At 41.6% G+C, this 23,447-nt stretch overlaps 1 protein-coding gene across 5 annotated transcripts; it reads left to right on the top strand.

The window, feature by feature from the left end:
* The first annotated feature begins 17 nt into the window (after positions 1 to 17).
* On the top strand, positions 18 to 22,840 carry ST7L (suppression of tumorigenicity 7 like). 5 transcript variants are annotated; one of them, XM_053963702.1, is made up of 17 exons: positions 18 to 383; positions 2,026 to 2,108; positions 3,070 to 3,229; positions 3,737 to 3,791; positions 4,318 to 4,433; positions 6,306 to 6,384; positions 7,194 to 7,348; positions 7,466 to 7,563; positions 7,978 to 8,092; positions 9,784 to 9,856; positions 10,560 to 10,662; positions 13,791 to 13,941; positions 14,081 to 14,173; positions 16,730 to 16,869; positions 17,109 to 17,734; positions 22,022 to 22,091; positions 22,313 to 22,840. In XM_053963702.1, the coding sequence occupies exons 1-15, from the start codon at positions 92 to 94 to the stop codon at positions 17,202 to 17,204; spliced, it is 1,809 nt and encodes a 602-aa protein (XP_053819677.1). In that variant the 5' UTR covers positions 18 to 91; the 3' UTR covers positions 17,205 to 17,734; positions 22,022 to 22,091; positions 22,313 to 22,840. The 5 variants fall into 5 exon arrangements, with proteins under 5 accessions (XP_053819677.1, XP_053819679.1, XP_053819678.1 ...); XM_053963705.1 differs by lacking the exon at positions 18 to 383 and adding an exon at positions 421 to 664; XM_053963706.1 differs by lacking the exon at positions 18 to 383 and adding an exon at positions 437 to 636.
* The last annotated feature ends 607 nt before the right edge of the window (positions 22,841 to 23,447 follow it).

Here is a 23,447-nt window from a genome sequence, read left to right as displayed (position 1 = left end):
TCTCGCGGTACCGGCTGACAGAACCGCCGTCTCCCAGAGCCATTTAGGCTCCCGCTCATCGTGTGGGATATGCTCGGGCGGAGCAGCGGTGATGGGCTCGACAAACAGGCTGTCCACAGGAACCCCGCCCTGCTCGTCCCGGCGCTGTCCCGGTGTGCCCCGGGGGCTGAGACGGCCGGGAGCCATAGACCGGAAGCGCGGCCGCCGCCATCTTAGCTGCGGGCAGACGCCATGCTGCCACCATCACAGGAACGGGCAGGATTTTCGCTACCGGGAACACGGCGCTGGCAGACCTGCCGCGCCCCGGAGCCTCCGGGGACCACGGCTGTGGTGTGGGGGACGATCGGTCCGTGTTTCGCCCTGGAGCAGCAGCGATGGGCTCGGTGAGCGGGCTGCCCGCGCTGGCGGAGCCCCTCCCCGGAGCTTGTCCCGCCCCTGTCCCGGCGTGCCCCGCCGGCGGTGATGGCGGAGGGCAGCGGCAGCGGTGGCAGCGGCCGGGGGCCGCCGTGCCCCGCGGCGGCCTCGGCGTTCCGGCGTTGGGAGCAGCTGCGGCGGCGGGCTGCGACGCCCTGGGCCCGCGGGTTCCTGGCCGTGGCCGCCGGGCTCGGGCTCCTGTACGCGGTGCTGCGGGTGCCGGTGCGCCTCCGGGACGGCCTGGCGGCCGGTGAGAGCGGCAGGGGCGGACGGCGCGCCGGGGGGAGGCGGACGCTGCCGGTGGAGCCGGGCGTGCGGGCAGGGCAGGCTCGGCCCGGCCGTCCCGAGCTGTATCCGGGCTGTACCGGGAATCGGGCGGCACCAGGGCGGGATTGTCCCGCTGTGCTGCGCGCTGGCGGGCGGCTCCGCGCGCGTGTCCGCATCTGGGACCCGTTCCGGAGGAGCGCTGAGGGGCTGGAGCCTGTCCAGAGAAAGAGACGGGTTTGGGGCAACAGGAACGGCTGAGGGAGCTGGAAGGGGCTCAGCCTGGAGCAAAGGAGGCTCAGGGGGGACCCTGTGGCTCTGCACAGCTCCTGACAGGAGGGGACAGCCGGGGGGTCGGGCTCTGCTCCAGGGAACAGGGACAGGAGGAGAGGGAACGGCCTCAGGCTGGGCCAGGGGAAGTTCAGGCTGGACATCAGGCGGAATTTCTTCATGAAAGGGTGCTCAGGCTTTGGAGTGGGCTGCCCAGGGAGGTGGTAGAGTCCCCACCCATCGTGGTACTCAGGGAGCAACTGGACCTGGCGCTCAGTGCTCTGCTCTTGTTGACAGCGTGGGGATTGGTCACAGGTTGGACTCGATAAGGTCTTTTCCAAACTAATTGATAGTGTCATTCTGTGAGCCTGTCCCAGCCGTGCCTATGGGCAGGTTGTGCATTCCACCTTCGCTCGGTGACACTGAGCTTGTCACCTAACCCCAGGCTTAGGGACACGGCCGAGGACCGGGCAGTCTGGGGCAGCTGAAAGTAGCCAAGGCACTGCCCCAGTGCTGCTACGTGCTCCCACCTGGGGGTCTGTCAGGCTGGAGCCCTGCCCTGGCCGCCACTGCCCTGTCCAGCCTGTGCTGGTGGCAGGTGACAAGGCTGATGTGCAGTTTGAGTCCAAACAATGGTCAGAGCACCACTAGATAATTGCATTCTCTGCATTATGCTCTCGATAGCAGGAGGGAGAGCTCTGTGGAAAATGTATGTTAGCCCTGAATACAAATTTGCATCAGAACAGATGATGTTGCCTTAAAGTGAAATAATATATTAAATTGGCTTGTTGTGGTTCACCAGCCACTGTATGGATAAAACCATAAGATGCTTTGTCTAGAAATGTGGAATGATTTTTTTTTTTTTTTTTTTGGTGGGATATAAAAATTGGCTGTCACAATTTGTAGATACAAACAAAATAATACGTGGTGAGGATTCCCCTAACAGTGTAGCATTATAAACCTACTAGGGCTATAGTGTACTATGTATTTGCATGATATTTGGCATTCTTTAATAGACAAGCTATTTATCTTTTTCAGTTCTACTTATTAAGTTTTTGGTTTTGTTTCTCTTAACAGTGACCATGTTCTTAAGCACTTTGACTCCAAAATTCTACTTTGCCCTTACAGTAACTTCATCTTTTATATCTGGACTGATATTTGTAAGTATTCCACTTCTTTTTTTTTTTTTTTTTTTAAAACAACTTAGCACCTCTCAGATGACTTTATGAGGGGTAAAGGGAATGAATATCAGACTCTAGAGGGTGCCTTTGTGCTGGGAAGGAACTTCTCTGATGTATTGTTGCAACTCTTTTGCTGTGTGTGTTGTTTGTTGGGACTGTATGAGTCTGAGAAAATAACTTGTGCAGAATGCTGGAATGGTTTAACTCCCCTGACAGAGCTCCAGCTGCTCCCCTGGGGCCTGTCACTGGTCACCAGAGAGAGGAGGGCAGTGCCTGATCCAGGCACAGGATCCAGCTTGGGCCAGGCCTGGGAGTTTGGTGTCATCCTTGAGGGCTTGTGATAAACAGGTATTTTAAATAGCTTCAGAAAGAGTTGGTAATATTTTTGGCCCAGAATTTCTGCTAAGTGGCTGTCATTGCTGTTAACTTAGCCTCGTCTCTTTGTTAGCCTCTCTCTGGTTAGCAGCACATCTCAGTTTAATGGGCCATTTTATCCTTTATTCTTTTAGATTATTTTTGTGAAATGAAAAAACTACACCTGTGTTGAATACTACAAATTTGGTACTACAGGTAGGGCTACAGCTTGAAATATCCTCACCAGAAAAGAGGATGTAATGTTTTTTTGCCTCTGTTCACAGTTTTCCCTATACAGGTACTTCTGAAAGGGTTTTTGAGTTACCCTAATGACTTTGGGAGGGAGGAATATAACATTTGACTAAAATTTTGCTGTTTTTTTTTTCCAGTCTCTTTCATGTTCTGTGAGTGATCCTGCATGACAAGACAGGCCAAACTAGGTCATTAGTGTTTCTCTGTCTGGAGATTAGTTCCATCCCTGATCATTTGCAAGGGGACGTACTCGCTGTGAACGTTCTTTGTCCCTCATGTTTGCTGTGAGGGTGTCCCTAAGGAACTTTCTGGTGCTTTTTTTCTCCTGTGACAGGTGTTTGAGTGGTGGCACTTCCGAAAATATGGCACGTCTTTCATCGAGCAGGTTTCTGTGAGCCATTTGAGGCCCCTCATTGGGGGTGCAGAGAGCAGCCCCCCAGCCCCAGCAGCTTTCTCGGCAGGGGAGAATGAGACCAGCAGGCAGAACATGCCAGGTGATTTCTGATGTGTCCCAGGAGCTTTCCTTAAGCTTTGGCGTGGCTTTTAATAGCTTTGGCTCTGCATTAGTGCTTGTAAAAAATGGACAAAGCCTACATCTTACAAAGTGTTTTGTTACTAGTGGTAAAAATAAACTAAATAATAATGGTTTTTCACTCTAAACCATTCACTGTTAAAGATATGGTTTAGAAAATGTTATACATTTAGCTATAACTGTTTCAGTAGCATTAGTTATTTACTGTTCTAAATATGTGCAATATAAATATTGCATGAGTGTACATGCATTGCTTAATCTTCCTGCACTGTGCTTTTGTACCCCAGCAATGTTGGGGAGCAAAAATATTTATGGAATAGCAGAAGTTTATGAAGATGATGATTGCATACTAATAAAATTAAAGCAGCTTTTGAAAACACAACTGCTTTTGCATTATTGCATTTTAATGTCAAGGTAATATTTCCTGTGCTTTTTATTTAAAAAATACTTTCATTTTGTTATTCCTCAGAGTGCAAAGTGTGGCGAAATCCTCTCAATCTTTTCAGAGGGGCAGAGTATAGCAGGTATTAATTATCTTGCTTTCCACTGCATATTTTTAAATTTAATCAGGGGCATGCACATGAATTCTTCACAGAGCTTGCACTGGTAATGTCAGGAGACAGCTGGAGACCTGCAAGATTATAGGGGTGATTGATACCAATCCTGTGTTTAAAAGGCACCAAGCCAAGCTTTGGCAGTTTCAATGTTAAGAACAAAAATATTACTGTAACATCAGGGCTTTTTGAGAGTAAAGTAGGAAAAAAACAACTTTATTCGGAAGTTGAGACAGTGATTTTCAATCTAAATTCTCTTTTATTAAACTATATTGTACGTCTCCTAGTGTTACTTCATGGGAAAAGCTAATTTCTAGGAAGCCAGTTCCCAAGTTGTTTAGAACTTTACAGATTATTGAACAGTAGCACTTGAAACTTTGTGTTAGTAGCTTTAGTCTTTTATTACAGATTTTCTGCACTAGGCACATCAAATATTGCCTTGATATCAGCATTTCTAATTACTAGGAATGCCTCTTACTGAAATCTGTTGTTTTAGGTACATGTGGGTGACTGGGAAGGAGCCTCTTACTTATTATGACATGAATTTGTCTGCTCAAGATCATCAGACCTTTTTCACATGTGACACGGATGCCCTTCGGCCTTCAGACACAGGTACTGATGTGTGTGTAAGGTGAGGAAGTGTTGGACAGGGTCAAGAGTGTGTTTTTAGTGAGCTTGAAAGTAGTACAAGTTATCATGTCAAATATTTTATGAAGCTGCAGCCTTTCTCAGCTACTAAAGAGGTTTAATAGATGTAGAGGATCAGAGAGTGGTTTGGGTTGGGAGGGAGCCCATCACGTTCCGCCCCCTGCCGTGGGCAAGGGCACCTTCCAGTAGACCAGGCTGCTCCAAGCCCCCTGAAATTTAGTGGTCAGTGAAATTTAGTGGAAAGATGTTGTTTTATGTTGTGCATTCTCTACAACTTGAGTGCTGTCAGATTCCTGATATTTTTTAAGATCTCACACATTTCAAATAATTAACACAACATTGCAAACCTGGATTATATTCTCAACAGCCAAAATGCGGTCTCATTTAAACCTTAGTAATGAGTAGTGCAGGCTCCAGATTTTTTTCCTTGTGTTCCACATGTTTAGTGCAGAAAATGTTCTTTACCTGGTTATTGTCAGTGTGGGTATGAATTATTGTCGATTTGTCACATTCCGGAGGTGTTCCTTGTCAGCTGGCTGTGACATGTTTGATATGAAAGATGTGTTTTTATTTCACAAAAGGGAGTGAATTGTCTCGCTTGCTGAGCCAAGACTAATATTTTGTTTCCGAAAGAAAACTCAAATATTTTTCCACGTTATTCTTACTGGACAGCAGGAGGTTTTGTTCCAAAAGAAACATGTATAGATTCTTCAGTTTTCTTATCGTCCTTGAGATAGGCCAGATATAGAACTCCGTGAATGTAAGGTTTTTGAGTTCTTTCAGAACTGATTTTTAGTGTGAAACTTAATAATCCTGCAAAGAAAATGGCAGCTCTGAATGTGTTGTTTTCCTAGAAGTTGGTTTTCAGTTTGTGTTTTCCAATTTTACCAAATGGAAGCATGGTGGGGAGGGGTTTAGAGTCATTGCATTGAAATAATTTTGAATTCAAGTTGTAGTTCAAAGGACGCTTCATATTTCACCCTTTTTACTTGTTCCCTAGAACACTTTCTAATAAGCTGATAAATGTATATCTTGAATTGGCTTTGCCTTGTGATGCCACTCAAATGTGCTTTGTAAATTTAAAAAGAAATTGTTAACCCTTTATGATCTGACAGTTGTCTAAAAATAATCATGGAACAGAATCCCAGAATGTTTTGGGTTGGAAGGGACCTTAAAGCTCATCCAGCTCCACCCCCTGCCATGGGCAGGGACACCTTCCACTATCTCAGGGTACTCCAAGCCCCAGTGTCCAGCCTGGCCTTGGACATTCCAGGGATCCAGGGGCAGCCATAGCTGCTCTGGCCAACTTAATATTTAAGTATAAAACTCTACCTGTGCAAGACACCACTTACTCCATCACTGTTTTCTTTGAAGTTCTGTTTGAAAGCTTAAATTAAAGTTATTTGCAGGTCTATGCAAAAACCTGTGTTTAACAATTGCTCCTGCCAAGCTTTCAACAAGATTTGGGAAATGTTTCCAAAAATCTGTAGCAATTTAGAAATTGTACATCTGCCTGGTTATGTAAGCTGTTTCTGTGCTCTGTGTAGGAGTTCTGAAATGGGCAGTGAGGAATCTTCCTGGTGGTGTTGTTTTCTTAAACTAAATTTGGGGTGTAATAAGCTGTTGCAGGAATTTGATGCTTGTGGTAGGAAGAGGCTGAAATTAAAACACTTGTGTGTTCTTCCTTATAACAATCGTACAGCAAACAGGGATTTTAAGACTGGAAGGGAATGTTAATTAGAGCTGGCTCCAAGCAGCCAGTGTTGCCTGTGCTGGTTCCCAGGTCTTTCAAAGGTGTCCATGTCCCTCACCAGCCTTTCCATGTTTTTTCTACAGTTATGCAGAAAGCATGGCGAGAGAGGAACCCGCAGGCCCGGATTAAAGCAGCATATCAAGCTCTAGAGTTGAACAATGAGTAAGTTTGTAAGTTCAGTTGCTGTATTTCTAGTGTGAAGGATTAACTGGAAGGATACTGAGCACACTGTCAGTTTCTTCATCTAATAATTCACTTACAGCAAAGTTCTGAGTGCTTAAGGGGGACTCTTTGGACTGGGAATTGCACACAGGGCTGTAGATTGCCCTGAAATACTGAACTGTTCTACTAAAAAGATCTTTTGTGCAGCTTTTTTTCTTAAATTACTGTGTTAGTGGCAATAACAAATGAGAAATTATATTCAGGTATGGAATGGCCTTAATAGACTATAAGATCATGTATTTCAGAGATAGTATCATGGTAGAACTGTATTTGGAATTCACAGATGTCACTCCTGTAAAGGAATTAAAAATACTCTGTAGCATAAACCAAAGAATTTCACACACAACTGTGATCCGCTTTGCTATGTGGTCTTGTTATTTTTGTGTAAAATGTTTCAAAACCTCTTGGTTTTTAAAAAGCAAACCAAAAAGAGAAAAACCTTTCCAGACAATTACAGAGCATTTTTACAGTTTCAAGGAGAATAATTTAACTTGCTTTAACATTTTTTTTCCTTTGCTTTTGCTCTAGATGGGAAGGGTGTGTGTGGTTTTTTTCTGTAAAATGGAAGAGATTTCTTTTTTCCTGTCACTCTCCCTTTGAACTCAAGTCAGTATTTTTGAATTTTAATGCTGTCAATGCTTACATCTTAAACATAAGTGAATCTTTCCCATTTCTAACAGTTCTGTCACTTAATAAAAATACTAAACTTCCTCCCTCAAGATAACTAGTAGGTTTTTCCCTTATTTCAGTTGTGCTACTGCATATGTCCTCCTGGCTGAGGAAGAAGCAACAACTATTGTGGATGCTGAGAAATATTTCAAGCAGGCTCTGAAAGCAGGAGAAATGATTTACAGAAAATCTCAGAACTGCCATTCCCAGAGCCCCCAGCATGAAGCACAGCTGAGTAAGGACTTTGAATCACATGAACTCCTGGGTTTGTGTGAGCAGAAATATAAAACTATAATTAGGAGAGGTAAGGATTGAAACTGATAGACTAATATTTTTTTGTCTTTGTAATCAGGAAGAGACACCAATGTATTGGTGTATGTGAAAAGGAGACTAGCTATGTGTGCCAGGAAACTTGGAAGAATACGAGAAGCAGTAAAAATGATGAGAGATGTAAGTAAAAGTAAAAAAAACCAAAAACCTGAGTTAGCAATTGTTTTCAATCACATTTTCCTAACTGATGGTTTTAAGTTCATTTTTAGGCATCATAATTAATCTAATTTAATTATTTTCCCATGAATTTGCACGATTGAATGGGGCTTTGTGTAACCTGGTCTAGTAGGAGATGTCCCTGCCCTTCTGCTATGGCAGGGGGTTGGAATGAGATGAGTTTTGAGTGCTTCCAACCCAAACCATTCTGTGATTTTATGAAATGATGCAGTTCTTTTCATGCTGCTTCCATGCCAGTTTCTAACTGACACAACAGAACATTAAAAAACCCTAGATTATTGTACTGATTTCTATTAAGTATTTCAGTGATTCAACTGCAATTCTCTATGTAATTTATTTCTCTTTACTGATTTGCAGTTGATGAAAGAGTTTCCACTTCTCAGTATGCTGAATATCCATGAAAACCTCTTAGAGGCCCTTCTGGAGTTACAGGCTTATGCAGATGTCCAGGCAGTTTTAGCCAAGTATGATGGTAAGTGATGCCTGTTGGAAAACGTGGGTGTTTTTGAATAAGAGTATAAGTGAGGTGGGCAAGGGATGTCTGTCCACAGGCAGGAGTCTACACATGACCTCAGCAAGGTGAGCAGGTTCCCTTTGTCAGTAACAAATAGGTGCTTGTGGAGTGCAGGTCAAGTTCTCCTTTTGACTGCTGAGGTCAAATTTAGGCAAACTAACTTGCATATGAATTACTTTCTGTGTTTTAAGTTATTGCTAATCTGTAAAGAAATCCTTGCTTCAATTCAAGGATTATTTTAATTAATCTCTTCTACATCCCGGGATATGCCTAAATTCATCAGCCTTTTTCAGCCAGCACATAGCCCTGTAAGTAATTGATGTAAATAAGCTGGAAAAGGTAGTTTTCCTTTTTGTCATCTTCCAGGCTTGCTTTTGTGCTTCTGTAGTACTGAGGTTGCTTGTCAGAGATTAGCAGCGTGCAAATACGCTGCTGCCAGAGATCAGTGGTGTGCATCAAATGGTGTCGTTTGCTTTCACTTTCTGTCTCAATTAGTAGGTTTCGGATATTGTGTAAGTCTAAATAAAGGTTAATAAAGTATATACTTATTTTTTATTGCCCTCCGTTTTGCCACCTGGATAGTGCCCACTTCATGACTGTACAAAAGGCTGCTGTCAAAGCAGGGCCTTAAATCACTTTTGGAGTGGAGGGACATAGCAGTATTTTATGACAGCTATTGTCAGAAGTTGAGTTCTCTCTTATGTCAATTCTTTATTGCCTCAGGGAACCAAAGGTATGATATTTTTGCCCATATCCCGTGCCACTTTTACATGGCCAGCCTAGCACCCTGCTCCCATTCCTTGATCCTCTTCTGGGTGGATTCTTTTTACTTTATGAAAACCATTTACAATTTGCCAAGTGCTTCTTTCTGTTAACACCAGAAATTGTGACACTTTCTTGGTAAAGCATTGCTGATTTTTTTCTGAGCATCTGGAAAAATGAGTACAAACTTCAAACTCCCTGCAGCACCCCCTGCGTTTGGCTTGACACAAGAGCCAGACTTGTAGCAAGTGATGGACAGGCTCAGGATGGGATTTACAAAAAAAGCAGGAACCATCTGACTATACACAACGTGGTACTTGGGAATTAGACCCCAGACTTTGTCTGCTTTTAAAGTAAACTTGCACTGTGGAGTGCTAACCTTCCAATCTGTAATTGTCAGCTGAAACTTGGCTTGCAGAAGAACGGAAATTGCATTTTTGTTAAAATTCATCTACCTGACTGTAATGTCATTTTTTGCGGTCAGCTTCTGGCCAGTTTCTCAGTATTGTACAAAACTGTGTTAATGTACAGTTGCAAAATTAAGTGAAGATCAAAAGCTTACTTTAAGTCTTTGTGGTTAATACAGGAAATACATTCTGTTCTTAAGTGTATTTATATGCACATTTCTCTTTGAATTCAGTTTCGATGTGTTGGTACGTTTAGAAACAAAAGGTGACTATCACCTAAATACAACTTCGAGTTTTCAATCTGTGACTGACTGGTGACTGTCAGAAAAAAGAAATTAAAAGTTTCTAATCACAGCTGAAATGTTCCAGATGTTAAATTCATTGTCTCCCATACCCAAGAAAAAATCTTTAACTCAAAGGATGTGGGTTTAAAATGTTTGTATTGCCTTAGAATCTTACAGCTTAATTATTTTATCACAGATATCAGTCTTCCCAAATCAGCAGCAATATGTTACACAGCAGCGCTGCTAAAAGCCAGAGCTGTTTCAGAAAGGTAAGCAAGGACATGTGTGAAAACAACGCTATATCTTGGGTTCTGATGTAAAATATGAAGGAAAAAGGTCTAGATCCTTTATGTTTTAAAATTACTTCTAATCTGTAGAGAAATCTTTGCTTAGATTAAAGGATAATTTAATTTTTTTAGTCTTTTTTACATCCCTGGTTATGCCTAATTATGTAGCAATTACATTTCTAAGAGCAAGTTGAGTGTGTTTATATATATACATATATTTGTGTGTGTAATAAAATACAATTTAAAACTACATTTAAGTATCCATAAAGTTAGTAGAGGGGAGGATGTTTTTCACAAGCCCATGTATTGGCCAAGTGCTTTTGTGTAAATTCTGTTTTCAGTGTTTTGCTTGGGATTTGTTTTTTGGGGTGGGTGCAGGATATTTGTGGTAGTTGATGCTGGCATTTCACTGCGGTCTGAGCCCAGCTCTACCTCCCAGCAAGTGATGCTGTAGCAGGGAGCTGAAAGTCAAAGCTGAAAGATCAACATGAATTTTCATATGTCGTTATGGGCATGGGTAACAGTGAAGATACCTGACTTAACATGAACATTTTTCTCCTAGACGGGTTTGTTTGTCTTTCTTGATAAATCAGCCAATTTTTAATGAACTCTAAGCTTGCAGTGCAAATAAACATTTGGTTAGCATTTATTATTTCTTTTGTTCAAGGTGGGTTTTTCCTTTCAGGTTCTCCCCAGAAACTGCCTCCAAGAGAGGACTTAGTACAGCAGAAATTAATGCTGTGGAAGCAATTCACAGAGCTGTGGAATTTAACCCTCATGTTCCAAAGGTAAGAGTATTTTATTTCCTTTTGGACCACTTGTAATGTATTCTGAAAAATACCATATTATAATATAATTTTGTTATTGGAGCCTTTCTAGCCCCATATTTTCTTGAATTTGGTTATAACTCCCGCTATGGAGTTAAAACCATTAGTATTTATATCATAAATGTTCTGTAGCCAGATTTTTTTTTTTCTTTTAATAATAGCTGATGTTCAAACAGGATTTTTTGCACAGAAATTTGAAGTTTAAATTTCCTAACTCCTTGGAAAATCCAGTAATGTATTACTGAAGGCCCTTTACTCTCAATAAGGGTGGACATTAATAAATATAAATGTAGATATTTAAAGTCATAAAATAATCACAGAATGGTTTGTGTTGGAAGGGACCTTAAAGATAGCTCATTCCAGGACCCTGCTTCCAAGTCCCTAAAGCCAAATTAAGTTCTCCAGACAATAATCACTCTAGTATTCCAAACCCCTTTATTCTGCTGGGCTTTCAACCATGGCTCCATGGTTATTGAAAGATCTGCAGTCACTTATTTTCTTCATCCACGTGTAAACAAGATGAAAAGTCTGTATCACCACAGGCTGTAATTTAATGTCTGGCATCAAAACACAGATTCCACAGAGCATTGGGTGAAAATAAAGTTTTGCATTGCTTTTTACTGTACTAGTGATGCTTTCAGTATGAACCTTGAAGCAGGAGCTTGGCTCAGTGCAGGGTCTAATCCTCTGCAAATGATGCTGGAGCCCCAGTGGCTGCTGCTGGGGAGGCTGGAATGATCCGGCCGCTGCGTTCTGTCTGCCTGTCCAATCCAATAGAATGTGCACTGAGGAAGCTAATTGCTGGGAGAAATTGCTGCTTGTTTGCATGACTGATCAAGAGCGTAGCAAGTTCATTTCAGACAGTCTCAGACAGATTTTTCTTTAGCCTCTGCCTTTAGGGGCAGAAGATTATAATGCATTATCTTTATCTAAAAGTTCTTTTGTTTTGGGTATCCTCCAGTTGCTTCTGGAGCCTCATATAACTTTTTAAAGAAGTTAGAGATCATTTCAAACACGCTGTCGTTAAAATATGGTCTGTAGTTCTGCAGACAAATGCAGAAGCTGATTCCAGGTTTCAGTAACTTCATTTTCTCTTCTAATTGTGCATCTATCCATTCTTCATGAGTTTTTTATTAAAACATTGCCTCGAGGCACCAACTGGTTAGATGACAGAGCAGAATTTTACGGGTGCAGGCTGTTCAGAGGTCTGAAATGTTTATGGTCAAAGCAAACAAGTGAAAAAGGGCAGAGAAGTGAAGCAACTTGCCCAGTGGATCTCAGAGAGGGAAGAAAATCTGATCTTTGAATTTCTACTCTGTTCTATCCCATAGACTAAAAATGAGTATGTAAAGCAGGAAATCCCTCTGTTCGCACATTGGATGAAAGTGATTGTCTTTGTTCGTAACATTTTGCGTAAGGAAAATGAATTGTTTATCTTTGTTCTGCTTTTACAAAGCTGGGGATTGTTTGGAAAGTTAGAACCAGCTAGAAAAGTGGTCCTCTTAAGCCATTTCAAATTAGGAATCTGTAACTGCATTGTGGTACTTTATGAAACAATCTTTTGCAGTCATCTTCTGAACATCATAGAGATTTCTATTGTGTATAAAGACTTCAAAACCTTCAGTTCAGTACTGAGACACCTTCAGTACTGACACCTTCCCTGTTTTATGCATCAACGTGGATGTGAAAACCTGCCAGACTGGAATTTTTCTCTTTATGTGGTAACATGGGCTCAGAGAGAGCCAAAGCCTGGAGTCGAGCATTGGTGTGTTGTGGCAATACCTGCAGTGGAGCTTCACCACCACTGCTGGGTTTATATTCCCAGTTAGCATAATGGAAATGCAGGTACTGTGGAGAGCATGAGGAGTGGGGGTCAGGGGTCAGATATTTGAGACCATTTTCCCACAGCAGTGCTGTGTGAGTGATCCTTTACTGTGTTAAAAAAAAAAAAAAAAAAAAATTGAAGAGGATTAGAGAGGATTAGCAAGAATATTACCCTCCAGAGTGCAGGCCCAAGGCACTGAGAGAAGAACCTAGCCAGGCAGCAAATGTGCTTTATTTGGCTGGAGCACAAACCCTCCTACATTCCTTGAAGAGTCTGAATGGGAAAAGTTAAGTCCTCAAACTGGATTAGTAAATAATCTCATAGTTTGTGGCATCTGCTGAAATAAATCGGTGAGTTAGCTGCATTCTTACACTTCGGGGGACACTCCAAGGAATTACCAGCTATGTTGATCAAAGATGTGGATTAACTTTGGCTGTTATTGAATGAGACACTATATGGTAGGAGAGGACAGCTTACAGGTAAATACTAGAGCTGAAGCTGTCATTTCATTCTTGTGAAAAGTAGTCATCTGTTTTTAAAAGCTAAGCTCAAATGAATACCTGACTTTTTTAGTGTACCATGAGAAAACGTGGTACATTAAAAAAATTGCATGTTCTGTGTTGCAAAGAAATAGGAAATTATTCATCCTTGTGTTCTTTGACCCCTCTGAGCATCAGATTTTCTGCTGATGGAGGAAGAGGGCTGAAATTGAAAAAATCTGAAATCAAAGGTACTTTGTGGTAGCCCAGTAAGACCACATGAAAAGATTTTCCTGGGTTTGGTTTATTATTCTTCTTTTGGTTAGCACCATGACACTTTCAGGTTTGCTGCTCATACTTCAGAGCTAACAAGTTCTCAACCACCTACACTGAAACTTTAGGTGATGAAGTAATGAGCAAAAATACTGTTGGTTTGGGATTTTTTATCAGCCTAAATTTGTCCCTCATTGGTGTTGCACCTGCAGCATTATACTTAATGTCTGTTCCACAAGAATGTATTTTTATTTGTCTTACTGAAGCTGTATGTTTTTTCTTGTTTTTTTTTTTTTTTGGTGTGTGTGAAAGCCTAATTTAAGAGTCATATACACAGGAGTGTGTTTTGCTTCTTTTCATTTCTCACTTAGTGCAGCCTGGCTGCTGTGTGGTAGAAGCTTGCCCTGGCCCCTTATATGCTCAGTTACGCCTAAAATGATCAATTATTTTTCACAATCAAAGGTTTTGGAGCATTCTGTGTAACCAGGTGTACTTTCCATTTTTCCTTTCAGTATTTACTAGAAATGAAAAGCCTAGTGCTGCCTCCAGAGCACATTCTGAAGCGAGGGGACAGTGAGGCAGTAGCATATGCTTTTTTCCACCTACAGCACTGGAAGAGGATAGAAGGGGCTCTAAATCTACTGCACTGCACATGGGAAGGCAGTAAGTATCTCCCTTTATTTTTTTCTGTACAGTAGACTAGTATCTCTGCCTTTACCTCCCTCAGACATGATTGGTTCTCTTTATGAGAAGCTGGTTGCCTGGTCAGTTACAGATCTAATGTCACTCACCCTTTTTGCAGCATTTAGGATGATCCCATACCCATTAGAGAAAGGACATCTTTTCTATCCCTACCCGAGCTGCACAGAAACAGCAGATAGAGAATTGTTGCCAAGTAAGTGGTTTCTAAGCAGTAATGATAATAAAACACAAGCTAAGGACGTATTCAGTTTGTGGTATTCTGTATTTACCTTACTGTGATTTTTTTAGTTTGAGCTTCCTGTGAAGGGGATTCAACTATTTGTTGATGTCCCTCCCAACAGATCCTGAAGCACTTGACTTGTGTGTGTGGTAAATGTCAGCTTGATGCAGTAATAACACAAGTCCTTCAGAGATGAAATCTGTGTGCGGTACATTCAGACTGAGTCTGGCCAACCTTGAGAACAACAAAGTTGACCATTTGTTAAAAATTCCTTTTAAAAGAATTCATGGATTTGACTGCTGTTGTAGCAAGGAATCAATCCATGGTTGCAGTCCTGCATTGGGTATCCAGTAAAACCTGTCTGTGATCTTACAGAGACTCTTTGGTTAATCTGTAGCTTCATAGAACGTGTATTGCTTTCTGTCATTAACTCAGTGGTCTGTATTTGTCTGCTGGTTGCCTCCTGGAACTTTTTCTACATGTATTTCTATGGATTTATACTAACATTTGATACTGAAAAGAAAGTCTTATCCAGCTGCTCTTTGCTTCAAGGTTACTTTATGCAGTGATGAGCCTACATGTTTTTTACACAAATAGACTATATCATTACTGCCTGTACTCATGATATTTAGGAAAATAACATTAATTTAGATTAGAATTGAGCTGTTAATTATACATCTTAATTGAATTCCTTTGGGGTTGAACTTCTATATCTTGAAGAAACACAATTCCCCTGGGACTGGAAAGGGCTACTGCAAAAGCACCAGCAGCCCTACAGAGACCACAGCTGTGGAAAGGAAAACTGCACAGACGTGTTTCTATTTAAAAGCCTGAAGTTATATTTAAAATGTGTAATTTAAATTTGCCCCCAGACTGCTTTAAATTACTCATTTCTCACTTATGCAGGATATTGCACAAGGAATTCCTTGGTTAGCAACTAACCCTAAATTGTAGACTTCCCAGCATAATTAAACACCAACACATACAGATATTTCAACAGGATCACTCACGCATTCCTGTTTTGTTTTAAATATAGAACTACCTATAAATAAAATCATCTTAACACTTTTATTGCAGTACTTCTTTGAGAAATCTTGACACTTAATTAAAAAAAAAATTATCTATTTAAAGTAATGTTGACCAAATCAATGATTCAAAAAACCTGGATTGGTCTGATGAGTAATGCTTCTCAAATGTCTGTGAACATATAGAATTAGCTTTAGTTGTCTTTACCTATTTTGAATTTGGTTTTAATTTCCCAGTGTAGGAAAAGCTACTGCAAAAAGAATTAATTCCTATTTTTTAAACACTTTTCTAAATTATATTGCTCCATGTTTTAGAAATGAGGTGGGTTTCTGTAGAGTATGAATCTCTGGGTACCATTAACATCTCTGATAGATGTTAGACATGGATCTCCAAATAATCTATGTAATTGTGCTCCAAAATCATATCATTGAAACCAAAACAAACCCTGAGCACTTTGCCATTAATGAATTGCAAGAGCACAAGACACTTTTGCTGGGTTTATTCTTCTAATGGTGCTTTAACGTGCTAGCATTCAGAAGCAGTAACTGAGAGGGTAAAGTGTCCTTTTCCTCCACAGACTTCAGTTTAAGAAAGCATGCAATTGCATTTTCTCATTTTACCAAAAAAGGCTCATTTATAATTTTCATTTTTGTTAGATTTTACAAACGGCTTGTCTGTAAGTGCAGTCCTTTTATAATTACTTACGTCTATAGAAACTATTTTTTTCTTCATATAAAAATCTTCTCAAATCATTAGATAGAAATCAGAGCTGGAGGTATCCAGAGCTAGTAAGTAATTGCAAATTCACCCAGCAGGTCCTCGGTGAGTGAGCAGTAGTAGTGTTGTGAGTGCTGAAAGCTCCACATGCCACCCTTAGCCTGGCTAATCACCTGCTTTGGATTTTGTTACCAGAGATTGGAAATTGCAAGGAGCTGCTATGTACAGAATTTATAACCCCGTCCTGGCACTGTTTTCTTTGAGGTCTGCTCTGTCAGCTGCTCTGAACAGATTTACTGTAGTCTACCACCAGAAGTCTTCAAGCAGAACTAGGAAATAGATGTATATACAGCGTGCTGGTTGTTTGGTACTTGCTCAGCTTCTTATGGGCTGTGGAGATGTGTCGTTCTTTTCAGGATTGGAGCTCCAGAGAGTTGAAAACACCTGAACTGTTTTAGTTGGTTCGGGTAATTTTGGCAACTTGGGAACTTTACAGGTGTTCCCTCTGCCCTGTTAGAAAAGTAGGTACCAAAAACTGAGCCTGATTAAATACTTCAAAAATAAAGCCCATGCAAGTGAAAAAGAAGACTGGGACGAGAATATTAATAATGAAAACAAGCATGTGATGTAGGGAAAATTTTTTAAGAAGTTAAAGTACTGGAACCTAAGATGTGCTGCAGGAGTCTTTCCTTCTGAAAGTCCAGAAATGAGTTACAAGGCTATGAATAATTCAGAAAGCAGTCCTTGATTATCAAATGTCAACATTCTTCATTTTTTTCCTTTCAGCATTTCATGAAGTCTCCGTTTACCCCCAGAAGGAACTTCCCTTTTTCATCCATTTCACAGCAGGCCTGTGTTCCTTTTCAGCCATGCTGGCCCTCCTTACCCACCAGTTCCCTGAGCTGATGGTCATTTTTGCAAAAGCTGTAAGTACTGGCTCTGTCATGGGGCTTGCTAAGGTATCTTGTGGGTTTTGGGGAATTTTGAGGTCCAGGATGAAGTAGCCTCTAGTTAATCTCATGCTTATGGAGTAGAAATTATTTTTTCTGCTTTTATAAGAATCTTGGTAGTGACAAACACATGTTGAAATTTGGGCAAAATGTCTACTTTGACAAGAGGTTAACTCTTACTATTACATACCTTGGCTTTGATTTGTCACGGTTAGAGAGCAGCATTTCAGCACCAGAGAAATTTTTCCACAGAGCACTGTGGTGAGTATGGATTTTATCCTTGTGGAAGTGCACGACTGCAGTGGGGATGAATTTGCTGAGTGGAGACTTTAAGCAAAGTGAGTAAAAGGCAGGCTCAACTGCAGGCAAACAGGTCTCTGCGAGCATTGAAAACCTACAGCATGATGTAAATGGAATGGATGAGAGCAGGTAAAGTAACTGGTGACTTCAAACCAGATTCAGAACTGAGTTTAGCTGCCACTTAACCTTTCAGGAGCTCAGCCAGTGGTTGTATATCTCATCTGGTTTCATTTACTAGATGGAGAATGTGTTCAGTGACCACAGTTCTGTCATTTGAGTACCTTTTCAAGGATAGAAGTTGGATTCATTGGTAATAATGCATGATGCTTTAAATGTATCTTAAATATGACTGTTCCTGTGGGTGCCTTCTGTGCCTGTCTCTTTTCTCCCTCTCTGCCCTGCTCTTTTTAGGGTTTCTTTCCCTTACTTATTTGTTAGCATCTGCTGTCTGTAACCTTGTCATCTTTCCCTGGATTCTGGGAGCTGAGAAACAAAGTGCATAGACAGCTTCTTGCTCCAGCTTCTCAAACTACTCCAAGCAGTAAGTTTGGCCTTTACTGAACTGTGGATCTCGTGCAGTAGAGCAGAGTAGCAAGTAAAGAGCTCTGAACTCTTTAAGGGAATCATTTATTCTGGCTTTGCTAGTCAAAATAGAGGGTAAAAGACATTTGCATCCTATGTGGTTTAATGCGACAGGTAATGGAGACCCAGGAGGAAAGCCTTTCTTTTTTAAGAATATTTTGTTCCTAGAAGTGTTGGCTTTACTAGTGAGCCCAGTCTAGTGTCCAAGTCATGCAGGTTGGAGAGTGGGGGCTCATTTCCACACAGTGGTGTTGATCTTTATGCTGGAGAATGTAGTTGGACATGCCAGTGACAGATTTCAGGGCTGCTCATAATTGGCTGGGTTCATAGTAACTAGGGGCTAACTATTTGTTTGATTAATTCTGTAAGGGCTGCATTAGCAAAGTTGTATGATTTCCAAAGAGATACAAGGTCAAATGTTATGCTAACAAAGAATTGCTCGGTGAAGTTCTCTCTGCTGGGTTTCTTGAACCAAGACAAAGAAAAGACTTTGTACAATTGAGTTGGCTTTGCAGTTGGGATGTCCAGTGACCACCCCAGTGTGGGGATAAAACCTCCCAGGGTTTAGTCATTTGGCAGTGTGTTTACTTTGTTTATTTTCTTTAGGAAAAGATGGATAGTGTCTGTTTAGCGGAAAAGATAGATGATCAAGAAGAGTGTGCATTGCCACAGCATTCCCCCAACCAAATCAATGGCAGCAGGCACAGACAAAGGTGCTCTTGACACTCTCTGTGGCAGTTTATTATCAGCAAAAGTTGAAATTGTGTACTGAGATCAAGAAGGGAATTCTGTGTTATTCTCTTGAGATTGACAGCTGAGAAGGAAATACTGGCTTCCAGTATTCTGCTATTTTAGCTGGTATTAATGTTGACTCTCAATCATACTCTAATGATAAAAATTCTTCCACATTTTACTTATTAGATGATGGTGCTCATGATTCAATTTCTGGTGTTTTCAGAGGGATTCAGAAAACTTGTAAGAAGCAATGATACTCAACTTCAAAGTAAAATTTCTGTTTTTATTGCTCACAAACAGGGGTGTTGCAACTAGATGACTTTAAAGGTTCCTTCCAATCCAAACCATTCTGTGATTCTGTGTTTTAATTAATAGATTGCTTCAGTAGTTTCACTACGGATAATGCTTTGATGGCTGCTAACACTTTGTACATATTCTCTTGTCTTCTGGAGGTCTGTAGTAGTAGCATCTACTTGAATTTTCATACCAAAAATGGAAGATTATGTTCTATTTAATGATACCAGCCTTTCCACTCAAGCATACCCTAATAAAGCAATTATTATTTGTTATATTGAGCATTATATCTTCAAATAATTCCAGTACTTCAGGCTTCTAAAATTATTTTTTCCTATGTATTTCATTACTTCAAGTATTTTTCATCTTACTGTTCTTTAACTTATTAAATATAGTAATTTGAGATAATAAAGTTCTAGCTGGTATATCTGGAGTGCTTTGGCTGTAGATAAAAGCAATGCAAAATGTGTTTCCAACTCTCGAATTTCCAAGAAACCTAGAACACAGTTTTGGGAATGGCAATTGGAAAGTATTGTGTATATGGAATTTTTCACTGTAAATCTCCAAGCAGTGACTCCTTAGATTACATTTCAGTTACTTCTTAATCAAACTCTTTTTCCAGCAGTTGAATCCACAGCAAGCTAAATGCCTCAGAAGGGGTTTAAGAAGTTGAATACCTTTCTATGGACTTGAAAAGTCTGAGTTTACATATTTTCATTTGTTAGTGCTTGAGTTTGTTTCCTCCATAATAAATCACAGGGTAAACCTTGGCAAATTGCTAAAAATATTCCAAGTGGCCAAAAATCACAAGGAAGCATTTGCTAGTTCCAATGTACACAGTGTGATCCAGCATCAGCAGCGGCCGGAGCGCTGGCACCGGCCGCGGGAGCCGCCGCTGCCCCCGCGCTCCCAGCCCTGGGGGCCGGCGCCACGGGGATTTCTGTGTCTTGCATGGCTCAGGGGCTCTGCAGGTGCTGGGGACTGATGCTGGCAGAACACTGAGCGTTTACTGATGGACTTAGAGCCCGTGAAGGTGCCCGGGGAAGCTGTGGCTGCCGAATCCCTGGACTGTCCAAGGCCAGGTTGGATGGGGCTTGGAGCAACCTGAGATAGTGGAAGGTGCCCCTGCCCTTGACAAGGTGTTGAAATTAGGTGATGTTTAAGGTCCCTTTCAACCCAAACTATTCTAGGATTCCTTTAGGAATCCTATCCTATTCCTGTTCTAGGTCCTGAGATAACTGTATGAGTTGGTGCCGGGGAGGACAGTGGAACAGGCAGTGGCAGAGGATCCACAGGAGCTGCAGGACCAGCACAGGTGCTCCCTGGGCCTCACTGTTTGTTTCATTCAGATTTCTGATCTCTTGGAGAATCACACTGTTCTTGATCATCAGACAGCTTTGTTTCTGAAGAAGCTGCTGTTTAGATTCTTCACAGTAAGTGACAGGAGGGAGGAAGGTACGCAAATGACGATAATCTGAACTGTCTGAACAAGCTGAAAAATGCTGCTAGATAAAACAACTTCTGTCAAAATTGCAGACAAAAGGTTCTGATTGTTTTTTCATTCAGTATGAATTTTTATTTTTTAATAATTACATAGATGGAGGACTGGGTGGATGTGTATCATCTTGCAAATGTGAGGTTGCACAGTTCCTTCTGCAATACAAAGACACCAAGAAGTCTGCAAAGAACACCAGTGATGCAGAGTGATAGCAGGCACTGTAAACAGATCTCAAAAGGTCCTGAAAACAGTGGACGTACCTTCATAGAGTCATGGAATGGTTTGCGTGGGAAGGGACCTTAAGGCCCCTCCATTTCCACCTCCTGCCTGTGGGCAGGGACACCTTCCACTGTCCCAGGGTGCTCCAAGCCCTGTCCAGCCTGGCCTTGGGCACTTCCAAGCATGGGGCAGCCACAGCTGCTCTGGACAATTCAAGCAGATCAATCCCATCTTTGACATCGGAACCTTATGTTACTGGAATAGAACAGTGTAAATTATTATTAAAGTACTGAAAAAAATAGTGCAGCAGTGTTCCTGCTGTATCCTACTGAAAACAACTTTCTTTTTCATGGAATTGGACAAAATCCTAAGACAGTCCCTGTTCCAAAGTGGTTTAGATGGATTGCTTGATACTTTCATAACAAAGAAAGAAGTCATGGGATTTAAATTAAAAATTGGCTAATTTTTATGATTGCAAGATTAGGAGAAAACATTTTTCATTCTGGCTGTTCCCTAGCTCCCTGTTGGAGAATTCCTTGCCATTTTGTCTGTGGCGGCCGTCTAGGGACAGAAAATAGGGCAAAGCAGAGCCGTGTCTGGCAAGTCCTGTTTTGTGTGACACTCTGCTTTACTTTAAGAACAAATCCCCCTACCACTTTCCCCAAAGCTCATTAAGTGAGACTGGAGAATTAACTTTTTAGCCAGCTGCTGAACTTTTCATATTTATAAACACTTGAGTCTTTTGCTTATCTAAGAGAAAATGTGTATAGTTTGGAGATGTGCACTTCCCTGCCAATGTGTAATGAGTGGTTCTACACTTGGTAGGGAAAAAAAGCCTGAAGTTTCCTGTCAGAGCTGAGTGTCGATGCCAAGGGCAAAGGTTTCTTGCCTTGCTAATCTACATCTTAACTCATGCACTTAATGTGAAGGTGCCACACGCTAACAGGCAGGGAAGAAGTCCACTGCAAGGAAAAGCACCTACACTGCTGTGAATGTTATGTTTTAAAAGCCTTTTTAATGTAATATTTGAGGTTATGATAGAAGCCAGGAGGGCCAAAGTAAAACTTTCAAAGTAAATGAGTCCTGTTGTTGCTAACTTGTGAAATGAGGGTTTGCACAAGGATAACCTGAGTGCCAGTGGAATATCTGGGGGATGGGTTGAGAAGGTGCAGGGGAGTTTGCATGATTTGTTTTAGCCTAATCTTACTTCTGGAACTGTTTAGATGGCATCTAGAATATGGATCCCGTCTGGAAGCACAGACTGGTCTTGGTGGATGGGCTGTTCCATTTGAGTCAGTGACCTGTAAATAATCTATGCCTGAATATTGAAAAAATCAGGTGATCTTTAAGGTTCCTTCCAACCTAAACAGTTCTGTGATTTCTGAAAATCCACTGTCCTTTGCTCTCTAGTCTGTTCAGCCCTGAAGGCACAGTGCTGAGCAGCTGGAAGAGAGTTGTAGTATGGAGGAATGCCACGTTAACCCTCGTGCTTGTGCCCAGGTGCTGCGGGTGCTGTGGCCAGTGAGTGCTCCCAGCGTTCTGGCCTCCAGCTGAACGGACTGCGCCAGGGGTGAGTGGAACTGAGAGGCTGGAGCTGGGGCTTCTTCCATGGGTCTTCATTCGTATCTAACCTTTACAACAAGCCTGTTTCATGGCATCAGCAGTGAAGGGGTTGGAATTCTGTTGCCCTGAGGGCAAAACACGGGGTGGTTTTTGCTCCTACCTTGAGTCTGCAGAAGGAACTTGGTTTGGAAGCTGACCTGATTTATTGTTGTGTTCTGTTTCTTCCAGTGCTTTGGGACTCTTCTTTCACCCTTCATCTTCACTATGGAACACATTGAGGACCTGCTGCTCTCCAGCCCCTGGCATCAGCTGACTTGTGTGACTGGCTAGTGTATTTTCCATGACAGCTTCATTTTATTCTTATGAGCCTCACTTGGTGGTTGGCTGACCCTCAGTGGTGGGAGCCAAGGAAGAAATCTGGGCTCTTCAAACTGATATCCTTGACCGGCTTCCATGCTGTTGGTGCTTAACATGTGAATTTCTTCTTTGGCCTTAATCTGTAATCATCTAAGAAAATAGGTCTTGCTGAGCAATAGTTTATTGCTCTCTAAATCACTTGGACAACTGGAAGCTCATACTTCCTCTGTAAGAAAGGAGAATACGCAAACTGACCAGGTGTTTGGAGTACTGATGCTTCCTTCTCAGCTGCAGATGCACCAGATACTTGGCTTAGATTTAATTTCATAAGCCTTTTTCAAAATATTTGTTAACAGCAAAGTATGGTTCTGCTTTCTTTATTAAAAGGTTGTTACTTAACACATTGAATTTGTTGACTTCTTAAGTGTCTGTTAAATATAGATTACAATGTGCAAACAAAGATTTGTTTCTTATGAGCTTGCATTACTCAAGGAGATGGTAAACTCCTCTATTTCACATTACTTCTTTTCATGTAATTATGCATCTTTTTTTCTTCAAAACAAGGCATCTTGAAAGACAGGATGGCTTCTGAAACTGCCCAAAGTGTTGTGATATCTGCAGGGGAGTCTCTTGGGGTACCTGAACCTTCAAGTGTTAGTCTAAAGTAGTTTCGCTGTTGTTATGAAGACTTGAAGAGAATGGAGATGTGGAAAACTCTTCAAAGGATTTGCTTCACATATAGACCAGCCCTGGGGGTTTATTTACTGCAGAGGTGAAAAGCTGGCTGTGGCAGCCACGTGGTTTGAGATAATTGGTGTGACTTCCACTTCCACTCTCCCATTAGAGCAGAAGTCTTTTTCGCACGCAGGTCTGCTGCTTGGCATCGGGGAAGCAGAGTCATGTCAGCCCAGGCTTGTTAGAAGGGGAAGTGATAAAAATAGCACAGGCTTGTGGATAAATGCTAATTCTGAGCACATGAAAACCCATCATCTTGCCTTTTGCAGAT

The sequence above is a fragment of the Vidua chalybeata genome, chromosome 24 (assembly GCF_026979565.1).
Source record: "Vidua chalybeata isolate OUT-0048 chromosome 24, bVidCha1 merged haplotype, whole genome shotgun sequence".
NCBI classification, from domain to species: Eukaryota; Metazoa; Chordata; class Aves; order Passeriformes; family Viduidae; genus Vidua; species Vidua chalybeata.
The sequence above is the reverse complement of the archived record's forward strand: the minus strand, read 5'-3'. Positions and strand labels throughout refer to the sequence as shown.

Coding starts and splice junctions, on each gene's coding strand:
- ST7L (XM_053963702.1), top strand. CDS start 92: ATGGGCTCGACAAACAGGCTGTCCACAGGAACCCCGCCCTGCTCGTCC. Junction 2,109..3,069: donor TTATATCTGGACTGATATTT/GTAAGTATTCCA, acceptor CTCCTGTGACAG/GTGTTTGAGTGGTGGCACTT. Junction 16,870..17,108: donor TGGTCATTTTTGCAAAAGCT/GTAAGTACTGGC, acceptor TGTCACGGTTAG/AGAGCAGCATTTCAGCACCA.